This window comes from Gymnogyps californianus, chromosome 15 (assembly GCF_018139145.2).
Source record: "Gymnogyps californianus isolate 813 chromosome 15, ASM1813914v2, whole genome shotgun sequence".
NCBI classification, from domain to species: Eukaryota; Metazoa; Chordata; class Aves; order Accipitriformes; family Cathartidae; genus Gymnogyps; species Gymnogyps californianus.
Genome location: NC_059485.1, coordinates 17,536,182 through 17,553,779, shown reverse-complemented (window position 1 = coordinate 17,553,779; position 17,598 = coordinate 17,536,182). Strand labels below are relative to the sequence as shown.

The window sequence follows — 17,598 nt, the reverse complement described above, 5'->3', positions numbered from 1 at the left end:
GCAAAGGAGAATCCAGACAGCAATCCAGCTCCTGTCCGGGAGAAACTACCTGCTCCCTTGCTCTGCGTGTTGATGGCTCTGTTGATACCAGAGCTGGTGTGTGTGATTTGGGTTGCTGTTTGTATTATTTATCACTATCGTGTTAAGGGTTTTATTTTGCTGCTTTCCTCTCTGTAATCCTAGGGAGGGGAACAGAGCGCTGTGTCGAGCTGGGGGCTCTGGGTACCTGTTTAATACCCTGTAACTGGGAGTGTGTGTGCTCAAGTGCAAATCGGTCCCCTCGCATATGCAGCCCGAGAGCTGTCTCCCTCCCTCACAGCAGACAGAAGCAGCATGCTCTGCTTGCTGAAAAATAAACGTTTATTTACATCTGAAAAGAGAGTTAATGTGCAAAATGGTCTCACAGGGGTTACACTGATCCCAGAAAACTCCTGCATGACTCTCCAGCCTTGAACCCAGCTGCAGCTGAGCCTGGCGCAGCCTCTTTCCTTTCTGCGCTCAAGGCAACCCTCCTTGAGACGCTGCATCTGCAAGAGGCTCTCCCCCAGCCTGTACGCGAAGGGGGCTGGAGATGGAGAACCACCCGTGTCCGCTTGCATGTAGTGGAGAGTAAGAGCTGCTTTCTCCCTCCGGCTGGAGTGGCCTTTTTTTGCAAGGTAAAGCATTGCGCAGTAGGAACGACAGACTCGGCAGCACGTCTGTCCTGCTACTGAAGGTAAGAGCAAGGGGGCCGGGGGGGTGGTGGCATCTGCTGCTGCTCTCGGCTCTTACTGGAGAGCACCAGGGCCAGCCCCAGGGAAGGAGCCGTAAGCCAGATGCATGCAGCCATGTGTGAACAGCACTGCTCAAACCGCATAGCCTCGGATGCTTCGCTTGCAGAGGCGTAGATGCTCCTGGGCTTCCTAAGGCTCACCGAGCTGCTTCGCAAGGGTAGGCAGCTGGTGCTTTGGCACCCTACCGGAAAGCAACCATCTTGAACCCATCTTGGGCCCAGAAAGGTCCAGCCTTTTGCCAGCAAAACTGTTCCTGAGCTGAGCGTGGTTCCTGCCCGGGACTTCACAGCTCTCCCTGCTGCAAAGGGGGAGGTGGCTGGGCTGGACGCTGGGCCAGGGACGCACGGGAGGTCGGGCTCAGCTCCCAGCAAGCTGATGCTCTCAAGTCCTTCACTCTCCCTTATGATTTTTCCCCTGCCACCAAAGGAGAAGCAGTGCTGCCCTTAACACATAGGGTGAATACAACAGTCAAAGTGCTCAAGCGCTGCGGGAAACTACATGCGTGCCTGCTGCCTTGGCTCTGCTCGCTGCGATGGGGGGCTATGGGGGGATCTGCTGCAGGAGGAGCTCGGAGAGGAGGAAACCTGGTGTTTTGTGCAGCTGGAGAGCAGCGAGAAGGGAGGCAGGTGCCGATGCCGTGTTCTGCATCAGCGATGAGGGTGGTGAGAAGGTGCAGAGGCAGCAGCTCGCTATGAAGAGCTTTGCAGGATGACTCTGGGATGGATGTCTGGGAGCTCTCAGGGTCTTGGTGAGATGGCCCTTGCTTAGGGCAAGGAGAGTAGGAAGGTTGTGCCCTGGATTGGAGCAGCGCTGGCATGGCCCAGGGTGCAGCAGGAGGTGTTCGTTCATCCGGGCGCTGGGGCAGCAGGTCTGGGCGGCAGTGCCGGGCTGAGCAGCGTCTCCCATTCCCCGCTGCTTGCCCTCTGCTGATGGCCAGGCTCCCTCTCCAGCTGCCATCACCCCCTTCTGCAGGTGCCCAGGTTGATGCGGATGGGAAGGGGGTTTTCCATGAGCACGTCTGGTGGATGCCAACAGAGGTAGCTGATGGTGTTCAGGCAGTGGTAGAAAGCAGCAGGCGTATCTCCCCGTGCAGCTCACCAAGCCCAAGTGAGGTGAGGCTCTTCTGAGGGGGCAGCGATGTCTGGTAAGAGCCAAGGATGCTTGCCTCCCCCTCGGACCGCAGCGGGGGGGACATGCCCTCCAGCAGCTCCAGTGCTCTCAGGTGCGGCACAGCTGAGACACTGGTCCCAGCCTGGCCATCCCAGGTGGGTGCTGCCGCTGCACGGCTTCCCCATGGTGTCCTGTCCTCCAGCCGGGCCCCGGTACCCGTTGCGGCCAGCAGCCACTCTCCGGCTCTGCGGCGCCGGTTGCCGCATCACTGGGCGCAGCAGAGCGCCGGGTGGTCAAGCTTCCAGAGCTGCCACTTCTTCTTCATCTCTGACTTCACCTGCCACGGCGGGGGAGAGAGCGGGGGCTTTTCCCTGGCCGAGCCCTCCCCGCAGACCGAGCAGGCAAGGGCTGGGATGGCAAAGCCACCGGCCGAGGCAGGGCTGAGCCCCAGCGCCGGGCAGGAGAAGCTGCAGCAGGTACGTACCTCCTTATTGGCGAAGCAGTACAGCACGGCCACCAGGAAGCCCTGGAGGAAGAGCAGGGGAGTGAGCCCCCACTGCCACCCCCTCTCCCGGGGCTGGGATGGGCTTAGTCTCCCCGGGCCGTTTCTGGGTGGTTTTGGGGCCGAGGTCCCCCCTGCCACCGCTGTCCATCATGCACTCAACAACAAGGCTGGGGGTGGGAGAGCTGGTGTCCCCTTCCCTGAGCCCGGCCAAAGGCTGGGGCGCCATGGGGAGAGCGAGCTGGAAGAGGGACCCCCCCCCCCTCCAATTCTTGCTCCGTGGTGTGCCCAGGACAGAGCAAGGACATCTCACGCTCCCACTTCACCTGGAAGGAGTTGAGGAAGAGGGTGAAGAACACCTTGACGTAGCGCAGGATGCCCGTCGTTTGCTCGTCGGTGGCGAAGATGAAGACAACCTCGTGGATCCCGAAGAGGGGGATGAGGGTGAGCGTGGCTTTGGCCAGCCTGAAAGAGTATAAGGGGACGCCTCCGGCAGTGAGTACTAAAGGGCAGGGGCACAGCTGCAGGCAGGGACGAGCTCTGAGTTAATCTCAGGGTGGTCATTTAATGATGTGCGGGGTGGAGGTGGCATGGCCTCAGGACCAGGACCCACGACCGGCCGCCCCCTCCCTCCCGGCTCACCGCAGCTTGTAATCCGCGTAGCCCTTCTGGTTAGCACGGAGCTTGGCCAGGATGACCTTGAGGATCCGCATGAAGATCAGCAGGTTGATCTGGGAGGGGAGACAGCGCAGGGGTGCACATAGCCCAGCACCCCCACCCCTCGCAGCCCACCCTGGCCATGATACGCACCCTCAGGGGCTGCAGGAGACGACACCCCCCTGTACTGCCAAGGCTGCTGCAGCCCAACGGCACTGGGTCCCACGAGTTGCCCTTCCTCCCCTCCTGCCATCCCAAAATCCCAGCTAGGAAGTAGCAGGGGCCACCCCCGGCCCCCTTCTCTGGGGCTCGGCGCACCCCCCATGCACGGACTCCCGGAGCCTGGGGGTTAGCAAGGTGGTGAAAAAAAAAAACCAAGACCCATGTGCATTTAGCACGATGCCTTGGAGGCCAAGCTCTCCCTCCTGGGCTCTGCTGGGAGCTGCCCTGGGGGTCGCTGCCCACCCCCCTGCCGTCGGGAACCAGGGGCTGAGCTGCTGTTCTCCAAAACGGCGTGGGGCTGGCGGGTGCCCCCCTACCAGGGAGGCAAGCAGGATGGGGATGCGGATGATCCACCAGTAAGCCATGTTCTCATTCAGCGCCCAGCACCTGCCCAGGGAGATACGGAGAGCAGCACCATCACCCCGTGCCAGGAGGTGCAGGATGAGGCCAAGAGCGTGCCAGCCCCGGCAAGGTGGGTCAGGGACCCACAGCAGTCTCCATCCCACTCCCCAGCTGAGCCCGAAGCCCAGCCTGGGGCTGAGCATCCCGGCGGGACCCCCCCGTCCCTCCCCACTCACTCTGCGTTCTCCTTCAGGTACTTGGCGGCCATCCAGGGCACCACGAACACCACGGGGGTCCCTGCAAGTCACACAGCAAACCCTGTAAAACCAAGCACCCGCCTGAGCTGAGAAACCGGCCCCAGGGCGGGGGACACCACGGGGACGCCTAGGGTCAGCAGAGCCCCCACCCTGCACCCTCCCGGTGCCGGTTTGGACCGCGGTGCTCGCCGATACCGAATACTGTCCCCAGCCCCACCGCACGCCCGGGTGGCCCCTACCCCAGCCCAGGTAGAGGTAGAGCCTGTAGTAATTCTTCTCGGAGAAGACGGCCCCGATCAGCAGCTTGTAGAGGTAGACGGCTTCCACCAGGAACCAGTAGTGGTTGGCCAGGATGCAGTACTGCATCAGCACCTGCGCCGCCCGGCAGCCCAGCGCCGCCTGCGAGAGGAGACCTGCCGTGGGGCCAGCAGCGTGCCCACGGGGGCACAGGCACCCCGAGAGCTCACCCGCTGGGTGCATGGTGCTGCACAGGCACCCCAAGAGCTTGCCCAGAGGGTGCACAGGCAGCATAGGCACCCCGAGACCTCATCCATCAGTTGCGCGGTGCTTGCACAGGCACGCCAAGAGCTCGCCCACCGGGTGCATGGGCACCCCAAGAACTCACCCACCGGGTGCATGGGCAGCACAGGCACCCCAAGAGCTTGCCCACTGGGTGCACGGGCACCCCAAGAGCTCATCCCTCAGGTGCATGGTGCTGCACAGACACAGAGCTCCCCACTGGGTGCATGGTGCTGCACAGGCACCCCAAGAGCTTGCCCAGAGGGTGCACAGGCAGCCTAGGCACCCCGAGACCTCCTCCATCAGTTGCGCGGTGCTTGCACAGGCATGCCAAGAGCTCGCCCACCGGGTGCATGGGCACCCCAAGAACTCACCCACCGGGTGCATGGGCAGCACAGGCACCCCAAGAGCTTGCCCACTGGGTGCACGGGCACCCCAAGAGCTCATACCTCAGGTGCATGGTGCTTGCACAGGCACGCCAAGAGCTCGCCCACCGGGTGCATGGGCACCCCAAGAACTCACCCACAGGGTGCATGAGCAGCACAGGCACCCCAAGAGCTCATCCCTCAGGTGCATGGTGCTGCACAGACACAGAGCTCACCCACTGGGTGCACAGGTATCCCAAGAGCTCCCCCACTGGGTGCACAGGCACCCCAAAAGCTTGCCCACTGGGTGTATAGGCACCCCAAAAACTCACCCACCAGGTGCAGGGGCACCCTAAGAGCTTGCCCACTGGGTGCCTGGGGCTGCATGGGCACCGGCACCCGGCTGCACACCCCTCCCTGGGGCAAGGGTCCTCACCCTGATTCTAGCCCAGCATCGAGCAGGGCCCTGCCATGGGCCAGCACTTGCCTCGTGGCTCAGCAGAGCCTCCCAGTCGGCCACCTGCACCACCTCCATGCCCCAGCGCTTCTCCAGCAGCGCGTCCTTCACCATCACCGAGGTCGCCCGCAGCCCGAAGGAGGCAAAGAGGTTGGCGTGGATGTAATTTCTGGTGCAGCGGAGCTTCCTGCTCAGAGCGAGGGTGTCGGGGGGCCGAGCGGGTGGCGGGGGCACCCCTCGGCTCGGCCATCACCGGCTGGAAGGACGAGGGGCAGGACCGTGTTCCCCTGGCTCTCCTACCTGAAGACGGTGAGGACGAGCAGGGCAGAGACGAGGGTCAGGAGCGACAGCGAGTACCCCACGGTGTAGAGCACCTTGAAGCTCACCATCAGCCGGCGGGCACCCTCCTGCAGGCGAGCACCAAGCTGGTAAGCCCGGGCGAGCAGCACCCACCTGCGCGGCCAGGGTGCCCCTGCCTGTCCCTGCCCAGCGGCAGGGCCGGGGCATCCCACCTCCTCCTCGGTGGACTCCATCTCCTCCTCGCACTGCGAGTAGTCCCGCCAGGGCTGGCTGCCGTTCACCGTCACCCACTGCCCGTCGGTGCCACACCTGCGGCTCACCAGCCCGTGTTTCACTGCGGACACGAAGCACCGGCGCGTTCCCCTCGGGCTCCCCCAAACCCCTCTCCTGGGACGATGTGGTCGGACTCTGCTCAGCCCCAAAGACCCTCTTCTGGGGCAGGCGTGAGCGGGGCACGAGCTGGCTCTGCTCGTGCCCTATGTGTCCCCTTACCCCCAGGTCTGCTCGTGGGTCCCTCTCCCCCCGGCAACGGGCAGGAGGGGAAACCCCGAGAGCCTCTCCCCTCCCCGGCATGGCTCAGCCCTGGCTTCCAGTTCTGGGGTGGCAGAGGGTCATCATCACCTTTCTCAAACCAGGGTAAGTAGAAGGGGCAGGAGACGTTGACGGCGGTGCCGGGGCTCCCATCGGGCCAGCAGGCATACATGTCGAATGTCCGGTTGCAGAAGAGCCCTTCTAACAGCAGCGAGGGGGGGAAAAGCCGATGGTCAGGCGCTGGCGGTACGGCCACATCCAGCCCTGCCGTCCCAGCCCGCTGCCAGCACCTCCGAGGGGGCTGGCATCGCCCTGAACGGGGCCCTGGTGCCCCACACCAGCCTCTGCCCCCCAGGGCATCCCAGCCCTGGGCATCTCATCTGAGATGTGGAGACACTCGTCAGTCCCCTGGCTCATCCCTCCGTAGGAGACCAGCGTAGAGGATGCTGGAGGGGGGATAAAACCCAGCCCTAGCCCTGGCTGTTGCCCAGCTCCGTATGCCCCCACATCTGACGCCGAGCCGGGGCGCAGCCGGGTACCTGCCGGGTAGGGCTCGCTCGCCATCCTCCTCAAGCACTCGTCACGGTACCGCATCCACTCCTCGAAGGTCTTCTCCAGCACCTTGGCCCCGCCGTTCTGCAAGCCCAGAGTCAGGTCAGAAGCTCCGGCTGGCTGCCACGCTGGCCTGCCCGCCCCGCCACAGCGCCCGGCAGCTCCCCAAGCCGGCTGCCTGCATCCCCCCGACAAACTGCTGCATGCCAGCATCCTCCAGACAGGCAGGAACATGCGACGAAGCCAGGACCGAGCCCCTTCGCAATGGGTCAAAGCCCGGTAGTGCCAACCCCGCTGCCCCATGGGCCAGTCCCAGCTTGCCCCTTACCGGCACGGAGGAGAACAGGCACATCCAGGCAAGATGGACGAGGCTCCGCCGGTACCCACACCCAAGCACATCCCTCATGGCTGCCCCTGCCAGCCCGCGGCCAGTGCTCCCAGCGCCGGGGTGCGTCTTGGGCTGAGCTGGGGACCCGGATCCTGGGTGAGGGCAGAGGACTGAGGATGGCATGGCTCTGCCGGCCGCCCACGCCGGTGCGGATGAGGAGATGCGCTCCCCGAGGCAGCAGAAGAGAACTGGGGTGCAAGTGCCAGCCGCAGGCATGTCTTGGGCTGCCACAGCCCCGGGGTCACTTCACTGCCGGAGCCAAAACCTCGGGGAGCATCAGGCAGAGCAGCCAGGGCATAACTGGATCACACCTCTTGGCTGAGCCTTGCCAGGTTCCATGCCATCGCTGCCGGCCCCTGGGGCAGCTGGCAAGCGAGGGGGCTATGATGCTGAAGTCGGAGGGGAGCAAAAGCCATCCCGGTAACCGATGTGACAGCCCCCGTGCCACTGCTGCTCACCCCGGCAGGCGGCCAGCACCCCATGGGTGGCCTGTTGCCACCAAGCCCCGGGAAGGGGCCAGGGCTGCGGGGACAACCCCAGGGGAAGGCAAGGAGACCTCTCCAGGGGCTCCCCTGGGACCTGTCGTGCTTCCCCCCACCCCGCTGCCTGCCAGCCAGGATGGGACCCCCCAAATCAGCTGCACCCCATCACCTCCCAGCCCCATTGCTGCTCGCAGAGACCACCTCCGCAGCCCCCTGCCCCACACAGCCCAGTCGGGGGGGTCCGGAGGGAGAAGCAGCCCGGGCCCCCCCGGGGCTCCCCGGCCAGCACACATGGCCCCAGCCCGGGTCCCCCGGGGCTCCCCATCGCTCCAGGCTGGACGGCCCCATCCCGGGACGCCCCTTCCAGCACGGACACCCCCCGGTCTGTTCCCACTCGTGCTCCCCGGCCAGCACGGATGCTCCCCGGTCCCTGACCCCCCCCCCCGGGGTTCCCCGGTCGGTCCCGCTCGGTGCCCGCGGGGGTCCCGCTCCGCCCGGGCTGTGCCGCCGCCGCCTCCCTCCGCCCGCTTACCCTGCGCGGCGGCGGCTCCGCAGCCCCGGCAGCCCCGCTATTACCGGCAGCCCCGCTATTACCGGCAGCCCCGGTCCGCGACGTGAACGCGGCGGCGAGCGAGCGGCGTCTGCGGCGCGGCCGCCTCCCGCCAGCGCCGTGCCCCGACGGGGGGGGGGGTGGAGGGAGGTTGGGGGGCGGCACCGCCTCCCGGGGCTCGGGCCGCCCCGACGGGCCCCGGGGGGTCCCGGACGCCGCTGCTCCCGCCCCCGCGGAACGCCGGCACGGCCCCCACGGAGACCCCCGTTGCCTCACAGGGGACGGGGGTCCAGGTCCAGCCCCGCCGAGGGTCCCTGCTTGGGTCACACGGGGATGGGGGTCCAGGTCCAGCCTCACCGGGGGTCCCCAGTTGCATCCCATGGGATGGGGGTCCAGCCCTGCCTGGGGTCTCTAGCTTCATGCCGTGGGGACAGGGATGAGGGTCCAGCCCTCAAGCTGTGGGTCACACAGATGGGAACATGGGTCCAGACCCCCTCAGTCTCCCCTAGAGCCCCCCCCTTGCCACCACGCAGCCCCAGGGAGAGTCGCGGGGGTCCTTCACCTCCCAGATTTGGCATCCCGACGGCTGTCCCCTGGGCTGGGTGCTGTGGGGTGCCGGCATGGTGGCAGCCCCTCGCCGTGCAGGCAGGGTGGGCTGCTGGGGGCCACCCTCCCCTGGGGACAAGGAGCAGGCGGCCCTGGGGACGATGCTGGATCCAGCACAGGGACACAGCCCGTGACACGGGGTCCCATCATCTGGTCCCAACGGCAGGGAAACCACAAGGGCAGGGAGAAGCCGTGGGACAAGGCCGGTGGCCCTGGTCACGCTGCCTCCCCGGCTGCCCCACGTCCTCGCAGCGGGGAGGGAGCGGGTCTGTGCTGACCCACGGCTGCCGGGCAGGGCAGGGCTCACACCCAGCCTGGTGAAGGGCAAATGAAGGTGCTTTTCCTATCAGTGGAGCTGGCGGAGGAGATTTAAAGGACGGCTGAGCCCTCCCTGGAAGCCCCCGGGGACCCTCCAAAGAAAGAGCAGCAGCGGAGCCCCTCCAGACTCCCATCTCCCTTCTACCGTAGCCGTGCCTCCCTCCGCCGCAGCTGGCAAAAGCGCCTGGAGCCGCCGTGTGCAGGGAGGCCGGTGCTGCCCTGCCCTGCAGTGGGATGCCAGGTTTATACCCTAAAATTGCTGCTGGCTGAACGTATCAGAAAATACATTTATTTTGCAAAAATATGATGTTTGCCCCGAAACTGTTCCAGTGGGCTCGGAGCAGATACAGTGATTCAGATGGATGAGGAGTTGCATCTGTTGCTCTAGCGAAGCGAGCAGCATCCGGTTATTCCAAGTGAAAAATAACCCGTTAGCAGAGCAGCCCGTGGTAATGTTTCACTATTTGGGGGAAGCCGAGCCCTCGGGTGCCTTTCTCAGCAAGAGCTGACACCGGGCTCTTTCTTGGGCCCCTCCACACCGTACGTTTGCTTATAAGCAGATTATAGCGCTTTTGTGAGTCTGCTCAGCGCGTACAGATGGAAAGCTAAAAATAATGCACTAGAGCGGATAATAATAATAAAATAATGCAAAGAGCGGAGCCTGGGTGGGTTTTGGCCAGATGTGCCCGCTCCGAGACTCCCTGATGCTGGAGGCTCCCCTGGGTGCGGGGCCGTCTGCGGGGCCCCAGAGCCCCGTTAGGGAAGGGGAGGTAAGCAGGGGGACGGCGTTGGAGGGTGAGTTGGACCCTTGTACCCCTCCAAGCATCACAGCGGTGTGAGGGCTCCGGCCTCGTGCGTGGGGAGCGGGTCCTTCCATCCCTGGCCGCTCTTCCCACCTGGGAAGACGAGCTGGAGAGCAGCCCCGAGCTCCTGCGGTTCTTTACCCGCCCTTGGGGGCTCTCCTGGGTGTACCAGAGAGGTGAGGGTGTCTGCACCCCATTCGGGCACTGGTGTGGTCACAGCGATACTGGTTCATACTGGGAAGCAGGTGCCAGGGTGATGCCGTGCTGTGATGGGCTGCATCTCCCCTGCAAACCCGCCGTCGGGCTCGGCGCCGGCTGCCCTCCTGCCCTCCAGCACGGCAGTGCCGGGAGCCGCAGCTCAGCCGCCAACCCGCTGCCGCACCGCGGAGGGTCCCCATTGCCGGCAGCGGGGCGAGGGGCAGGCACCGGGAAGCTGCCCGGTAGGTGCAGGCAGGGAACACACCTCTCAGGCGTTTCTAAGGGGACTGGGAGAATAAATCAGTTTTCTGGCAGGATTTGAGCAGCCTCTGCATGAGGACAGCACGTAACGCTCGAGTGCCAGGAGCCAGTTCTCCTGCGAGAGCTCGCCCACGTCCTCAGGCATGCGGTGGCCATGTCCTCAGCTGTGACACAGCCCAAACCTGTCCTGCTGCTCCGGGGGTGGCACCCCTGGCCGAGCCCTCACCTCCCCTCTGCTGCTGGGTGTGCTGGGGACCCCTCCAGTGTCCTCCCAGGGCAGGCAGGGCTCACGCTGGGGGAGCCGTGAGCCGTGAACGAGGGACTCCCAGGCTGTGCAGGTGCAGACCCTCGTGTCCCCCCTCTTTCAGGGCCAGCCCCCCCAGCTACTGCGTCCCCCGGGGCTGTGTCCATCCGTACCCAGGCAGAAGGCAACCTCCTCCCATCAAAACTCGCCGGGAGCCTGGGACAGCAGCGACGGGGGTGAGAAATCAGGCTGGGAGAGCAGGCTTCGGAGACAGGGGTGGGTGCCGGAGAGATACCAAGGGTGGCAATGTTTCCATCAGCACCTATTGATAGGATTCATATAGGGTGAAGCCACAACCTGCCGAGTCCCAGCACAAGGCTGGTGTGACCCCGAGGCCGGTGTGACCCTGGCAACTCATGGAAACACCTGGGCAGAAGGTAGCAGAGCTCTGGGCCACGGCCGCCAGCTCTTGCTGAGGGAGCTGGGCTGATTAACGCTCCAGAACTGGTAACTCCTAATGAAAAGCCCTAAGTACCTGTATTAACCCTTTGCAGGATGTTTCTCGGTGAAACCATGCATTGGGGTCCCTGCTCGGGGGCTTGAGGAAAGGCAGGCTGGTGGGCAGAGGGGTCAGGAGCCCCATCCAGGTACCGGGGGTGAGGAGGGGCTGGCAGAGCTTGCGGGAGGATGTCTGTGCGTGGCACTGAAGACAGACAGTCAGCAAGGTCTCGCTGAAGGACAGGGGCTGCATGAAGGGCTGGCTGGCCCAAGCCTCAGCGTCAGGTGGGGAAAGAGCGGCAGGAGGCAGCTGGTCTCGCACGGGAGTGATGCTGCTGAGATTAAGACAGAGCAACGCTGCCGGAGGTGGAGATGATGGGATCATAGGGTAATCCCGGCTAGGAGGGACCTCAGGAGGTCTCTAGTCCCACCCTGGTCACAGCAGGGTCAGCTCCGAGGTCAGACCTGGCTCAGGGCTTTATCCAGGCTGGCCTTGACAACCCCCAAGGATGGAGATGGAAGACGGACCACGATCGAAATCTCTAAAGCCTCCAGACAGCAGATAACCTGAAAGAAGAGGGTTTCCTGTGGGGTTTCTCTGCACGAGCATCACCAACCGCATGGGATGGGGCACGGCCCAGTGCTGCGGCTGGCCACCAAGGAAACCTGTAAGCCACGAAGGGTGATGAGAAATAAGCGTGCGTGCCTGTAGGCAGCTTTAGCTGATGCGGGCAGAGATGCTTTCCCCCGTAACAGCCTTGCTGGAAGAAGACGTAACAAATATTAACACGCAGAACGGCTGGCGTCACTCAGTACCCTTAGTGATGGCTGAGTAGCAGAGAAGGATGGGGACGAGAAGGAGACGTCACCCCAGCCACGCTGCTGAAGCAGTTTTTCTGGAGATTTTGTGGTTTGCCTCCTTGGTGGACAGTTAACTTTTCTCAGGGTGACACGCGCTTTCTGCATAAGGGTATAATTCCCAAATGGCTGCTGAAAAGCAACTTTGCCGGAAGACTTTGAATCTCCTGCAGCACCTGTGGAAACGAAGAGGGATGAGAACCCGAGCCCTGCCCGATCCCACCCGTACCGGCTGGCCGGGGCTGCCCCTTGCAGATGGTGGCACTTAAACTTTGCTTTTTTGCTGGGATTTCCGCACGCCCCCCCCCATTACAGTCGGCAGTCGAGCGTGACTCACCGGAGCTCGGTGGCTCATTTTGCAGACTGAGTTCCAGATGGTCTCCCCCGGCTCGCCCTGCCCCGGGTAGCTGCCGTCTCGCTGCCGCTTGCAGCCTGACTCCTTCTCTCCCCCCAGCCGCTTGTTGCTCCAGGTAAAGAACTGATTCTCCTCTTTCTTCTCCACCTCTCATCTTACTTGTTTCCCTCCTTCCAGGCTGGCAGTAGGCATCGCTCGCCGGGCTGCGGCTGGCCGTGTCCTGGCTTTGTCCTTCTCTCTACAGCCTGACGTTGCCACGTGGTGGCTTTAGCGTGGATGGGGAAAGCGGGGACGCAGCACCTCGGCTGCTGTGCGCTGGCCTCTGCAAATGGATGTGGAGCAAGGAGGATGCTCAGAGAGTCAGAAAGCTCCTGTACGAGGTCTCCTGAAGGGATAAGGAGTCCTGTCTCGAGGGGGAATTGTGTGAGGGGCTCCTCCGCTGCTCCCATATGTCACCCTACCACGGGGCCGGAGCCGGTGCTGGCTCTCCCAGGGTCACATCCTGCCCCACGCAGCCATAAACGTGGTCCTGGGGCACCTATGGAGGATGCTTCCAGCCGTGTCCCCATCTCCAGACCCGGGCCACCCTCTGGCTTTGCCATGCTGCCCTACAGACCTCCCTGCGTAAACCCATCTAATGCCAGCGGACTCATCCTGCAGCGATGCTGAATTTTGGGGGGGGGACGACAGCCCAGGGGCTCCAGCATGCAGGTACGTGAGCCGGAGATGCAATTCCCCCAGAGAAGGATCACAAACCTCGCAGCATCATCGCCCGGCGCGGTCCCCGCCGACCCCGCAGAGCCCAAGGGCTCTGCGGGGTCGGCGGGGACCGCGCCGGGGCGGAGGACCCATCTGGAGAGGATTTGCTCGCTGGTCCTTTGAATGGGGACATGAGGAACAAGCTGTTCCTCTCCATATTGATGCATTTCAGGCAGGGTCTCCATAGCGACTGCAGCATTTGTGGCTCAGCCGGGGCCGGATCCTGACCAGAGCCAGTTGTAGGCATGGGAAAGGTGGCTGGGATAGCATCCAGGTCCAAGCATCGCTGGGATGGATGTGGTGCTGGAGCTCAGTGTTCCATCCTCCAGGGCTGAGCTGCTCACCCTCAGCTATGTCCCCCGTCCCTGCTCAGGGACAACCCCTCACTTCTTGCTGTCCTGCATTTGGGGGAGATGGCACGGGCATTTCCCATCGGCAGTTTTGCAGTCAGACCACGTGCATCCGCATCCTCCTCTCGGCTGTGATCCTGGCAGCCCATCGGCATGTGACGGCGATTTTAGCACCTCGATCTGCGCTCAGCCAGGCCCCAGCAGCTCTGCAAGAGACACAGCTGCTTGAAACACCTTCCCAATTCCTCGTGCAAGGGGTAAGACCCCGTGAGACCACCACCCCCCCCCGCTCTCCAACAGCTCCTGTCCTGCTGGGGTGGGTTTTGGGATGCTGGCTGTGCCGCATGGCTGTCACCAAGGAGACGCGGTTGATAAATTTATATGTTAAAAGCAGGGTTCACCATTAGGGATGGGAAAATTGCCGCTGAATGGTCTCATGCATTGAAGGTGTTGGTGCCTCTTGGGCAACCTGAGAGCTGCAGGGGTGCTCAGGAAGAGCAGAGCATCCTCCAGCATCCTCCGTCAGCGTCACCACGGGCTAGATGCCAAACCAGACAACCGCGCAGGGCTAAGTCCCTTTCTCCGAGGACTGTTACCAGGCTTACCGGCAGAAACACGTCCTGAAAGCAGGTTTCATTTTATCTAGCTGTTATTGACGGGGAAATTCATATGTGCGTATTATTGTAGACTTTGCTTCCCATACAGAAGTAATTCGCAGAACAGAAATGTTAATCAACACATCCTGACTTGCAATTATTCAGTGAACTTCTCAGAAAAGCCTGCCGGACAGTTACCAGGTAGACAAATTCATCAGCATGTGAATGCCCACGAACCCACGTGAGGAGGGACATTACTCATTGCAGCTGATCAATTCCGCACCGCTTGCTGCTGGACTTGGGAGGCTGCTTTAAGCTCAGGCGCACCAAAAGCTTTTGTATATACTAAAAAGCAAAGTATTTTTAATATCAGCAGATGGTGCTATTAAAGATAGCTGCAAAAGCGCAGCCTGACGAGATGCAGAGGCGGCCCCACGCGAGCGCGGAGCCGCTTGCCCCGGGGTTTGCTCTTTTCGGAAGCTGCCGCCTGCATCCGAGCAAAAGCTGTTTCTTGCTTGAACCTCTCTGATGCAAGAGAGAAACGATGCCGAGCTTTGCCCAGCCACAGAGCGCTTCCTCTTTCTGCAGGGCAGTGGTTTGGCGTGAGTCCGACCTCTGATACAGAGCACCAGCCTTGTTACCTTCTGGGAGACATCGAGTCACTCCAGCCAGCGAGGGCATCACCAGGGGGCTGGACCATCACACTTCACCTCCCGGAGATTTGCTGCTTTGGGGCTTATTCCTGCAAAGACCATGAGAAATGTAACATTTAATACTATATTATATGCTTGAGCATTTGCCTGATGGCTACGGTCTTTGTTACAATATGATTATAAAGAGATTGATAGTATGTCAACCTGTCCATAGCCAGAAGTCAGCCAAACACCGCTGCCATCCCACAAATTTACGACCAGTTAGGGGATTTTGTAGAGAATCAGCTGCTTGGACATTTATTCCCGATAAATGCTGGTTTCAAGAGATACTGGGGGACAAAGGACTTTCGGAGGGACAGGGAGAGATGCTCTTTTGAGTAGAGAAGGAAGAAGCTTGCAAGTCACGTCCTAAGAGATGCCTTGGAGGGTGCCCCAGTCCAGCACCTTGCAGGGGTCGTACAGGACCTGGAGCTCTGAGGTCAGGGTTTTGCACAGCGTTTCCACCCCGTTTTTATCCCCTCGGGCAGCGACAGCCCAGGGATCCCGCTCCATCCACACTGTTTCGCAGCAAAGGTCACTTCCAAGCCGGTGCTTCAGCACCGCGTTGCCACATGCTGGTGATAAATGACTGTTCCCAGCTCATAAAAGCACTATTGAATTTGGCACTTACTCAGAGAAACCCTCAGCAGACGCCGTCCTTCTAGAGAGCCCCTGGGGCGTGCAGGTTGCCGGGTCTGTATTCAAAGGTGACCAAGTCTCTTTAGTTTCCGTTGTGTTTCTCGCCTTATTCAAGCAGGAAGGCTTAAACGATAAGATCAAGAACTTCTCTGAAAATCATCTATATTCACATCCTGCCCTGGAGCTGGACTCTTTGTACCCGTCCTCTGCTGAAGGGCACGGCTTGCCCTCTTCCATATGTAAAGCCGTTGCAGGCAGGGCAGCATCCATATTCCACGTCAGGGTCGCTATACCCCCGGCATCAGGAATTCAAGGAGCAGATAAGAGGCTGCATCTTTTATTTCCTTCCTGCCTATTAGAAGCCTGGTTGCAACTTCTTCTGTTCCCACCTATTTAAGCAGAATTGTGCCTGATCTCTCACTTGCCTGTCTTCTCTTTCTGGCTGGACTGGTGGTGTAGCCACATTCAGGGGAAGCAGCAGCATTTCCTTTTCACCCGCCGGCGGGGAAATAAGGGCGGTCGACACCTTCCTGCGTGGGTGCGATGAACAACGGGCTGGGGCCGGAGCTGCGCTTTGCTCTGCACCCAGCTGCATTTACAGCCCTGGGGATAGAAATGCAGATGACTTTCCAAAGGTGAAACACAGCCCTGAAGGTGACTTTGGAAAAATCCCTTGGGGGGAAAAAAAAATAAATCCCTTCGCCCCCCCCACTGCTTTGAGCAAGAGGCAGCATTTTTGTCATCCTTGGGGCGCAGGCATTGCCTCCCCCTGCGCGCCCTGGGGACAGGGTACAGCTGCTTGCCAGAAAGAGAGGGGACACGAGCAGGTTTCCAGGCTGGCAGTGCCAGGAATAAAAGATTAAACGGTGGCCGCTGCAGCTGGGGTTTGCTGGGGCTGCTGTGGCCGTGTCCGACCAGCTAAACCCCGCTCTGGCCCCGCGGGGCAGCTAGAGGTGGGTTTGGAGCAGGACTGACCCCCCTGCCAGCACGTCCTGCTCCATTCTTTCGCTCGCCTTTTAATACCAGGCGTGAGCCGAGGCATCCGTGCACCCCACCGCTTGTCCTCCCCATCAGCCGCGAGCGATGGCTGGAGGGGCTCAGCCTGGCTGGAGGAGAGCAGCCGAGGTGGTGACGCTCCTGTACGGATGTCCTGCACCAAAGCTGCTTCTTTCATCGACGGCTGGACCTGACCTTCGAAAGCCTCTCTCCCTCCATCACGCCTGGATTTGCCGGGTCTCCACGGTCTGCAAAACGGCAGGCTCCCCATCGCCGCGCTCCTCTCGGGAGGCTTCATGTGGCTTCACGGCCGAATTGCAAAGAGCTCCAGCACCAGCAGAGGCTAAGGCTGTTGTCTGAAACATCAGAAACAACTTGGCTCTGGGTCCGCTCTCCCTGAGCTTCATTTTTGTTCCACTGAAACGCAGGGAAGGCGAACCCAAAAGTTTTCTCCTGATGAACCAATTTTAAATCAAATGTAAATTCTTCAGCCAGCGCATGGAAACGTGTTTCAGAGTAGCTGAGATGACGCGGATGAAGTGGAAACGGCGGCGGCTGGCCTCCCCCTGATCGCATCTCTCCCAGATCATCTCGTCTGTCCGGCAGCTTGGATTGGTTTCTGATCTCTCCACAGACTCGTGTTCACATCATCATCTGGCTTTTCCTGATTTCTTTATCCAGTTCCTGTTTATAAAGGCCAGGTCCAGCCCTTAAAAAGGCAGCCGGTAACGCCGGGTACCTGCGCTGCAGGGCAGCGGTGCTCACTGCAGCAATACCTGCCTCTACAAGGACATCAGTAATAAATGGATGACACCAGTAATGTACTGGCAGTTTTCTTTGGGAAATACATGGTTCAAAGCACTCTACAAACACTGTGTCTGTGTGGTTTTCTCCCAAACATCTTAGCACTCACATTTTTTAATACTCCCAAATGATGTTATTTCACCCTTTCAGCCAAACTGGGACGAAAATCGACAATTTCTGGCATTTCCCAACAGGGAGAAATACTGATTCAGGGCAGCCGCCGGCCCCCGTGAGACACCTTTCCCCCTCAGTCGTCAGAGCCGGGCACACCTGGGGACACATGGACGTGGCCCCATCCCACCCCACCTCCCAGATGTCCCCCGGGAGCCCCTCGGCTACGAGACGAGCCAGCGCCCATGACATGTTTTGCAGATCGGTGGCCACCACAGTACCTGTGACAGATGGGGGCTTGTGGATGTGGCAGAGGACGAAGCTGCGCTCCTCGCAGCGGTGGCTCTGGCAGGGACTGTCCCCTGCAGCCACCATGGGGCCTGGGCGTAGCAATGACCTGTGCCTTCAACCTCCATCCCTGCTGACCCCACTCCAGGTGAAACCCCCGCTAAATGTCATTTAGCTTAATTGTCATTAAGCTGGGTAGGGCCTGGGCTAAGCCC

The 17,598-nt window shown here is 61.4% G+C and overlaps 1 protein-coding gene across 1 annotated transcript; it reads right to left on the bottom strand.

The window, feature by feature from the left end:
- Positions 1-298: 298 nt before the first annotated feature.
- Positions 299-7,056, bottom strand: LOC127022410 (glucagon receptor-like). The gene is made up of 13 exons (XM_050906000.1): positions 6,916-7,056; positions 6,575-6,671; positions 6,126-6,233; positions 5,717-5,838; positions 5,505-5,611; positions 5,235-5,391; positions 4,103-4,262; positions 3,843-3,903; positions 3,582-3,651; positions 3,028-3,116; positions 2,712-2,850; positions 2,368-2,409; positions 299-2,220 (listed from the first exon to the last, which is right to left on the bottom strand). Exons 1-13 carry the CDS (start codon positions 6,991-6,993, stop codon positions 2,149-2,151), a joined length of 1,302 nt encoding a protein of 433 aa, XP_050761957.1. The 5' UTR covers positions 6,994-7,056; the 3' UTR covers positions 299-2,148.
- Between the last annotated feature and the right edge of the window lie 10,542 nt (positions 7,057-17,598).